General features: G+C 49.0%; 1 protein-coding gene and 1 long non-coding RNA gene across 2 annotated transcripts; one reads left to right on the top strand and one right to left on the bottom strand.

Annotated features, from left to right (window-relative positions):
- Window positions 1-1,091: 1,091 nt before the first annotated feature.
- LOC144107916 (uncharacterized) lies at window positions 1,092-4,732 on the bottom strand. The gene is made up of 2 exons (XM_077641150.1): window positions 3,147-4,732; window positions 1,092-2,735 (listed from the first exon to the last, which is right to left on the bottom strand). Exons 1-2 carry the CDS (start codon window positions 4,409-4,411, stop codon window positions 1,748-1,750), a joined length of 2,253 nt encoding a protein of 750 aa, XP_077497276.1. The 5' UTR covers window positions 4,412-4,732; the 3' UTR covers window positions 1,092-1,747.
- Window positions 4,733-4,879: 147 nt separating this feature from the next.
- On the top strand, window positions 4,880-8,094 carry LOC144107917 (uncharacterized). Its single transcript, XR_013309436.1, has 3 exons — window positions 4,880-5,447; window positions 5,566-5,693; window positions 6,210-8,094. It is a non-coding gene; the product is annotated as an uncharacterized LOC144107917 (long non-coding RNA).
- The last annotated feature ends 1,500 nt before the right edge of the window (window positions 8,095-9,594 follow it).

Raw genomic sequence — 9,594 nt, 5'->3', positions numbered from 1 at the left:
CTTCAAGAAAGAAACAGAAATCTTCCCAGAACCCCATAGATCTCTAAGTAAAACACAACAAGTCAGTTGGCGGCAGCTCTAAACAGACACTTTAATTTCCTTAGTCCGTACATGTACTTCATATGGTTGCCAGAGCAGTTCAGCCCCGTACGTCTGTTCTCTCTGATGTGGACACCATAAGGCAGACACACCACACATCCTATACTCATGTAATCAATACAAGCCGTCGAAAAGTCTGCAGCTCTCTACCCAATCGCACTGGGAGGTTGCTCAGCTCGGACCCGGAGGATGAACTCCGAGTCACGGAGCGGGCCGAAGAGGTCGCCGAACGACATCGTCGGTCGGCCACCTGGCGTCCGGCCTAGAAAAGGAGCCCACCGCGGGGAGGGGAACGTCACCCCAACCCGCGCCTAAAACCTCTTCTTAATTAATTTTGCTTGCTCCTCCAGACTGGGAGTCGTGCAAGCTGGCAGTCTTCCTGTGCGACAGAATTATGAGGTACTCATCGTTTTAACCACGGTGCAAATATTTGCGGTTCATTCGTGCAACGAGTAGTAGCCAGTAGACATCCCCGAGAAAGAAAAAAGAGAACGAAGAGGAACGCTGCGTGTTTGGCTAATAATAATAATTGGTTTTGGGAGAAAGGAAATGGCGCAGCATCTCTCATATATCATTGGACACTTGAACCGCATCGTGGGAAGGGATAAAGGAGGGAGTGAAAGAAGAAAGTAATAAAGAGGTGCCTTAATTAGTGGAGGGCTCCGGAATAATTTCGACCACCTGGGGATCTTCAACGTGCACTGACGTCGCACAGCACACGGACGCGTCTTTTTGCCTCCATAAAAACGCAGCCGCCGCGGTCAGATTCGAACCCGGGAACTCCGGATCAGCTGCCTGGAAGATTCACCGAGGGATGTACGTGACGGCAATGACGTCTGCTTAAGATACAATTCCAAGTTTTCCAGAGAACCTTATTTTAGTACGTCTTCTGCGTTCTCTGATCATATCGGAAGCAAAACTTCGCGTAGAAACATGGGGCTATTCCCTGAGGCCACTTAGCGGAGATTAACCGAGACGCCCTATAGCACTGGTTTCCAGGCATTACGCGCGTTTTATTCCTTTTATACAGCGCTGAACAGTTGGCATGGCAGTTTGGACGCTGCCAAAGAGTTTCTAAGTATTTGCAAAAAACTGACAATCTTGCGTGACAATCTGCTAACCGCTTAGGGTGCCGTGCATTCCTCTGCATAATAACTGCTATGGATAAAAATCCCTCAGTGCCCTGCTATCAGTCACAGGCAGTGTTTGCATTCATAAAGTCCTGTGCCATTACTTTCTGAAGCCCAGCTTTTTGTGTGATGGTGAATAGTCCCCAAGTATGAGGATTTACCGAAAGTTCCGATACCTGTCTTAGCTACCTGCCAACTTTACTGCACAAGGTGAAATATTGAATGCAATGTCTAGCTGAAGAGTCTGCAAGGCCACTGCGTGGATTGCAGGATGCTTGACCAGGTAGGGTACGTGCACATACAAGAACAAGACAAAAATAATGAACTTTATAGGCACACTTATAGGCACACTTGGTGCTATACAGGAACTGAACACACAACAATTGTGCATTACAGCTAGTGGTCTGCGGACTAGCTGGCAGCCTAAAATGCCTATAAATGAACACTGCCTGGATAAATGTAAAACTGGGCATATCCATACAGGAATAGGATGAATAAATGAGCAAAGCCCGATATAATTAAGTGTTTGAAAGTGCAGCAGCATTGCCACCAAGAGAGGGCCGCTCATCAAGCACATCAGACACCTTGAGGAACGCTGCAATTGCCTCCCAACAGTAATCATTGAGCGCATCTGCTTGCTTCCTTTCGCCTGGATAGCACATCAAGGAATGCTTGATGATACCAGTCACAAAGAGGTAGTGGGTGCGTATGTAATGATCCGCAGCGTCCAGGGCCTTTTTGGCCTGCTGCTCAGACATCCCGGAGACCTTGATAACCTGCGGAACCAGGGATGAAGTCCTGCGCAATGTCTCGAATGCCTCAGCACACGGCTTTGTCAAATTGGTCATCAACACAAACTGCACTGCCATGTTAAGGTATGCAATGTTCTGCCTCAGAGCTTCCTGGAGACGGAATGTGGCACGATTCTTTGCCAGGGCCTTGTATAAGTCTAAGGATATGACGGCTTTGTTCTGAGTCATTCCACGAGAAAGCATTTCAATGCGTTTTGCTCCAAGGTAACGGCAGCACAGCTGTAAAGACGTCAGTGTTGTGTTCTTTGCCAGCATGAAGGCAAGTGTTTTGGAGGCGTTGAGGGAGACGTCGCTTGTGTAGATAGCCAGTTCAGATATAGTCTTGTTAATGACCAGGGCTTTGGCTACTCTGGTGATGATAGATCCTTCCAGCGACTCTACGCTCAGCTGGAGTTCGAGGCTCCTGATGGACTGGTTGGCTTTCAGGGCCTGGTACAGCGAGTTTGCCTTGTCAGCCTCGTAGCCTCGCACTTCGACCGTCAAGGCCTTGACTGCAGTATTGCTGGCGAGGGCGTCAAAAAGTTGGCACACAAGCTCTTTAGGCAGGTCGGCAATCTCGTAGAGGCTGAGTTTCGAGGGAGACTGAGAAGGCACTGCCAGTGCCGCTGTCAGGTGTGGCAGGTCAGAATCGGCCCACGGCATGGCGATGCGCCCGTAGCAGTCGGACTGGTTCAGCAGCTGAGCCAGGTCATTTCTGTAACATAGCATTCAACAGAGTCACTAGAGAAACACTCAGCAACAATGCCCAAAACGCAAACAGGTCGAATCGAAAGCTACTGAAAAGCCACACAAACACTGCCACATTGGTAGCTGATTTATGTAGTGAATAATGTGCAACACGTACTAACCCAAAACGCAGGCAAATTTATTAAGGGGTGCCTTAAAACCCAGAACAGTCAGTATGGCTGGCACAAAACGCCATAGGTGCCACAACGGTGGGCCGAGCACAGCTTCCAAAGAGCACATCTGAAGAGGTAGTAATAACCGGATTAAACAATCACGCAAATTTCTATAGCCCTGGTTCACCAACATGGCGGCAGCTATGACGTCGGTGCAAGGAGTTCTGTGCTCAACAACCAAGCAAGCTCGTGCAGAACTTACGCACCTGTCTGCGTCCGAGGCGTGGAACATCCCAAACGAGACTCTTTTAAGCGTTTTATTCTTCTTCAGGGCCGTACAGAAGGCCGTGATGCTAAGGGCACTAATAGTGTTCTCTTTCAGGTTTAGCGTCTCCAGCGTGTCATTTTCAGTAATTGCTTCGGCAAGCTTCCGGGCGATCTCGTCATTTACGCTGCAATGTTCCATTGCTAGTGACCGCAAGCCCTTGTTTTGGCGCAAAGCGTTGGCGAGCGCTGTTGCATGGGTGCCACACATCGTGCTGCTGTCCAGATCCAAGTGTCTCAGTGTTGCGTTGCCAGCCAAGGCATGAAACAATGTCACCATATTCGCTTGGCACAGATGCAACTTGAGCACCTGCAAAGACTTGCTGTGCTCCAATGCTTTTGCAAAGGGTGCCAGTTCTATATTCTCTCCCAGGCAGAGGGAAAGCGAGAGTTTCTTCAAGAGTTTGCCTTCGCCCAACAGCGCGGCCAGAATCGCGACGTGCGACTCGGTAAGGCTATCTTGGGAAAACGACAGTTCGGCGAGAGCCGAGCACTGTGTAAGCGCGGAGAATAGGCTAGAAATGTTTTGCTCCGAAAACGCGTTGCGCTTGAACCTGACCTTCACCAGACTCTTGCTGTTCCTCAACAGAAGATTCGAGATGACCTCCGGGAGCGAGTCACTAGTGACGTCCAGCTTGATAAACTCGAAGCTCTCGAGCTTGGTCAGGTGCAGTAGGGCTTCGGAGAGCTCGTTGTCGTTGTAGCGAGTCGAGTAGCCGCCCTGCAAACTAAGGTGACGCAGGTTGACGCTGGATCCGATGGCCGAGTTGAGCGCAAACGCCGGCCTTTCGAACAAAACAGTATCGCAGACACATATCGCCTGTACGCATCTGTGATGCCTGGGCAGCCAGGCGAAAACGAATGCGCCGCCGTACATCTCACCCGTGTGAGAGAACTTCCGGGGTTCGACGCAGACAGTGCGAAGACACAGCGTTCCCGGCTCTGTCTCAACAAGCTCGAGGCCCAGAGGGAAAAGAAATTTGTTGCACGGAGAGAGCTTCGAAGGCAACCAACAGATGCGACCATCTTCGTGAGTGCAAGCCGCTTCCATGTCGATGCCGCTGGACGCCAAGACCTCGCGGACGTGAGTGATGCGGTTACCTAAGTAGCTGGTGGCACCTTCGGAGGGCGCATCGCCACCGCTGCCAGAATCGCCTGCAATGGGTTCTTCCACAAGTTCCCCTATTTCTTCGCGTTCGACCTCCATTGGTGCTGCAGTTTCGCGGGTCTTGCAGAACCGTTCAGAACAACACAGTGCCTGCGGGCTCAGTCACCTCGGCGCGCTGGGCAGCTCTCCGCCCTTGCGCAAACGAGGAAATCAGTGATACGAGCAGATATTCCGAATCTCGCACGTAACAAGTGTCGACGGCGATAGCGCTGGCAGGAATCCAGTCACAACAAACCTGCTCTTCCGCGTCAGTCGGAATGGCATGCTAAACCGGCGCGACACTCGTGCAGCCAGTCGCCATACACTGTATACTGACAGTTAGCAACTGAAGTCAAGGAACGGCAGGGGCGCGATTACGGATCAGTCTCAATCGAAATTGTCTCAAAAAGTATATCATTTGCCGCTCTCCTATTGGTCGGCGGCCATTTTGATTTTTTTCGTCACTGACTGACGTCGTAAATGGCGCAGAAGTGGTGACGTTGGCCATCTAATTATGCGGGCAGATTGAGACGATTTTTTGAGACTGGAAAAAGTAGTATCAACACGTTTGAGACAGAAAATGGCGGCTGTTTACATCGTCGTATACGCGGGTGACCGCGCGAGCAACGGTGTCGGAGGGTGCATGAAGACGACTTTGACGCGCGGGAGAGTTATTTCGAGGAGACTGCGCAGTGTCTGTGCGACGAACTCGCCGTTGAACTGGGAAGTGCGCGGGTGAGTGCGCTGTCAGTGGAGCGGTAGGTGCTGTGCGCGCTGCGCTTCTTCGCCTCCGGTGGGTTTCAAGGCGCCGTTGGAAATGAAGAAAACGTCGGCGCAGCCCAACCGACTGTGAACAAGCCTTTGCGGCGGGCAGCGGAGACCAGTGTCAACGTTGGGTAACAGAAGGGGGGTGTTCGCTTTCCGAGGAGACCCGAGGAGAAGGCGGCGGCGAAGGAGGGCGTCCTTTGCCTAAACGTTCGCCGCGGCAGCATCTCCGGCGTCGTCCGGTGTGTCGATTGGGCACTCATCACTATCAAGGAGTCTGGGGGCAGTGCTGCGAACGAGCCGCAAGCGGTTCTACGCTGCGGACGTAATAGTGAGTATACCTCGGCCACTGTTTTTGACCGCATGAGTTCAAGTGCTACAAGTGCATGAGCTACAAGTGCGGGCCTCGGCAGCGAGAGTGAGTACGGGCTGTGCTTGTTTTTTCTCAGATCTGTGGCGCGAACATGTGCATCCTGGCCGTGGACTCGCGCTGACCCGGATCCTTCCGCGACGCGTTTGTCTGGCGGCATTCCTAGGCGGAGGAAGGCCTGCTGGACGACGGTGATTTTTTTTCTGGGTAAGCAGTAAAATAGCCGTGTCACCCGTCGGGTGAACTCAGTCACATCTATTGAGCTCCAGCACTATGCATTTGGCCGGATCTGCTAAAGCTACAAGAATCAGTCTGGACAGTTACACAAATGCAGACACTTTACAGTATGATACAGTGTATTGCCACCCTTTCCTTTTGTTAAATATAATTGCAGCAGAAGCACAGGACACATATTACATTGTTGAAATGCATAGCCTTTCCTGTTGAAGAAACCAAAGCAAAATGCACCTGACAGTGCTTGTGTTTTGTAGGCAATCATAGCGCATCATTTATATGAATATGGTGGTAAAAGACTGACCTTACAGTAGTGCTCACTTATACATCTAAATCCTTCATGTATGTATGCTCTTGAATGTCATATTCAGCAAAGCCTGGATGTGGGCTACTTGGCGTGAGTCTTCTACTGTATAGCAGAGTGTCCTGTAATGCTGTTGAGATCACTGAGAAAGGACATGCTTAGCCGCATCATTTTTTGTTATGCAGGAGACTATGTCTACCCACTGGAGCCATGGCTGCCTGCACCAGTTGCACGACATTACAGACCTGACTCAGCAGAAGGCCTGTACAACACGCCACATGCTTTCACACAATTTGTGGCTGAGCGCTGTATTGGTGTGCCGAAGAGCTGCTTCCGTTGCTTTCAAGGGCACCGGATGCACCAGTGCCACTGGAAGTGGACAGTGCGCATCATCACCGCACGTGCTGCACTTCACAGCCTCTGTTTGGATGTGCCCATATCAGCAGAGGGTGCAGGCGACACTGCCTCTGACCCAGATAACAACGGGCCACCTCTAAATGGTGGCTGCCTCGTACAGACAGGATCCCTCCTCACCTGCCTCCTGCGAAGAGCATGCGGTGCTGTACTTTTGGCCTCTCTAGGACGACCCGTCTCCAGAGGAAGGCGTACCGAGGGATGGTGCAGCGGCAGTTGCGATGGAAAATCTAGCGTCCAGAGACGACTCACCATGCTGGCATAGAGAGTCATATCAGGCACTCTTCCCCTGTTGCCACTGTCATTTCCTTGTGTCATTGCACAACACACATCTGCAAGTGTGTGAGCAATTGTGTGATGTGGTTGTGCCCTTGGCCAACCTGTGTGCAGCGAGAAGCCAGCAGTGACAAACAAGTGCCCCCCACCGGCTGCCACTTCATTTTCAGTGTGTTTGCTAGTATATCTTCCAGTCCCTCAGCAGCATGTTGCACAGTCTCTTCCTGAAGACGGAAAAGGTGTTGAAGCAGCTCGCCCAATTTCTGAAAAGCATCATTTTGAACTCTCTTTTGTCAATGCTTATGTTAGCCCACCTGCCCCTTCTCTGCTGTCTCCTTCCAGCTTGGTGGAGTGCCTGTGGTCATTACCTGTGTGACGAACATGCATGAACCAAACGTGTAGTGCTGGAATAAGGCATGAAATATTTGTGATGCTTGTTGGAATCAAAAAGCTGTTTTTTATTGTATCATACATTCAGTAAGCGCGTTTATTTTTTTAGGCACAGCATTTGACACGAGTGTTTCTATTGCAGAAAAGGCAGTGTACATACAAGCATACTTTACTTTGATGTACAATTACCGTATGGCATTTCTGAGTGCAGTTAAGAAAAAAAATCTGAAGAATTGAGTTCAAAGTGCATGTTTTCTTTCATACAGAGGCTACCTGTACAATAAATATGGCATAGTACAGTGTACATGATGCATTTTCCGGACTACAAAACATTTTGGCACATATAAGTAGTGTAAATACCAAAGCTAAGCTTTTAGCGTAATGGTGTGTGGCTAGGGGTTTCGCTCTGTGCTAAAAGCTGTACCTACTGCAAGGAAACCGCTGTACAACAATGCATAATAAACATTGTAAGGTGCAGTGGCTACAATGACTGCTGAATGACTAGAACATCTTCACTGATAGACAAAGATGTGTGACAGACACATCATCAAGGAGATTGTCTGTGATTAGAGGTTAGTTTACAATCAAAAATCATGCAACACCGTTACTGGAAATGCTCTACAGCTCTAAGAATATACAGGCAGCTCCATTGTGGCAAATTTTGAGCACTGTGTTATTGCCCCATAACTGACACCTAGCTTGGTTTGCGTAACACAGGGCTATGAAGTCTTGTCCATGATGACACGAGACGGTGACAATGCCGAATGGCCGGACAAGCTCCTTGTGCTATCATATAATATGTGTGATAAGTGCAACTGCTTTCAAGCTACTTTTCGCCTAGGTATTTAATGTCCTAGTCATTTTCAACTGGCTGTTCCTTTTCAAACTGGAGTGGCCTGTATACAGGGTGTCTCAGATATGATGGACCATAATTTAAAAAAAAAAACAAGTGGTCTTCCGACCTGAAAGGAAGTGCATGTTAGAAGCTATGCAAAGTATTTAGAGCCCTTCAAACACTGCCCTCACCAAACCCAGTTATACCAACATCACTCCGCCTGCTGAGCAAAATACAATATTACACATCACTGCCCTGTCCTACCTACCTCACTGCCCTGGATCATATGCAAATCAAGCGCTGTGTACCAGCAAACATGAACAAACTTGCTCAACTTTCTGCCCAGTTGCAATTAGCCTCTATACAAGCAAACTACTTCTTTCCAGGTTGACCCTGGATCTACTACATGATCAGTAAATAACGTTAATGGAACAAGCTCGTTCTCTCCTCGGTGACAATAGCAAAGTTATCAAGTGCTTCCTTTCTCTCTAAACAAAGTGGAGCATAAACATCACAATTTCTGCATCTTGCACAGGAAAAAAAAGAAGCTACGGCAACAACTGAACATAAACCGAACGGAGCTACAAAAATACAAACTGAACATCAAGTGCTTAGCCCGATGTGGGCGGCAACACTTGGTTACGAGGCAGAAGAGTGCTGCCACAGAGGCAGGCCGTGTCGGCTCTCATTTCCCGCACCGAGATTGCAAGCTATCAGCAGCTGCACCTGTCTGTCGGCAGTTGCTTCTATGTGATGATTCATGGTTTTCTGGTATTTTCTAAAGAAAATAAACAGAACCACACGTCACTCGGTGATCGATAGGCGCCGACCGAGAACACAGACTAAAGTTGTCTTCGTCGATTTTCGAGTCGAGCGCTGCTTGTAAGTTGATCTCGGCAGGCCCGTAGCATTCACTGCCTTCAATCAGATTTTTCTGCGCACTTAAGACATCCGCAAAGTACCTTGATTTTAGACGACACGCGAAAAAACAGGAACTAGCCATGGAATCAGCTGTTTTCTTGCAGGCCGCCATGTTCACGTTATGCCACTGCCAGCGCGCCCTCATGGCAAGAGAAGTTAACCTGCAGCAAATTTAATTGCAAAACTGAGAATACTTCTAATTTTCTCTCGTGTTGTTGAGATTGCAACACAGTTTACTACCAAAATAAAGTGTTGCTTGTTTTCTTCATTGCGTTTTTGTTCATTTTCAGACTAACATGTTCACGCTATACCGCTGACAGCACACCTTCGCGGCAAAAAAAGTGACTGAACAGCAAACTTAATTGCAAAAATGAAAACACTGCTTTTTTTGCTTGGTGCTGTTGGGTTTGAAATACAGTTACTTAGCAAAATAAAACATTACTCGTTTTTAATCACTGCGTTTTTACTGCAAAACATTAGTCTACGGTCCCTTGTCGTGCGATTAGTGGTTTCGGGGCGGAGCCCACCGCCTCCTTGCTCCGCATTGGCCGATTCGGCGGTCGGCATTTCTCGGTGTCGTCATTTTGACGTCACTGTCTCAATATTGAGACAGTTTTTTGAGACTGATCCGTAATCGCGCCCCAGGTAACGCCATCCACTTCACCACTTCGAGATAACGACTGTTCGACCATCGACCGAATCAGATAAATGAAGCACGTTGCCAAAATGCTGTC

Source organism: Amblyomma americanum, chromosome 10, assembly GCF_052857255.1.
Source record: "Amblyomma americanum isolate KBUSLIRL-KWMA chromosome 10, ASM5285725v1, whole genome shotgun sequence".
NCBI lineage: Eukaryota > Metazoa > Arthropoda > Arachnida > Ixodida > Ixodidae > Amblyomma > Amblyomma americanum.
This window is presented reverse-complemented; position numbering and strand designations above follow the sequence as displayed.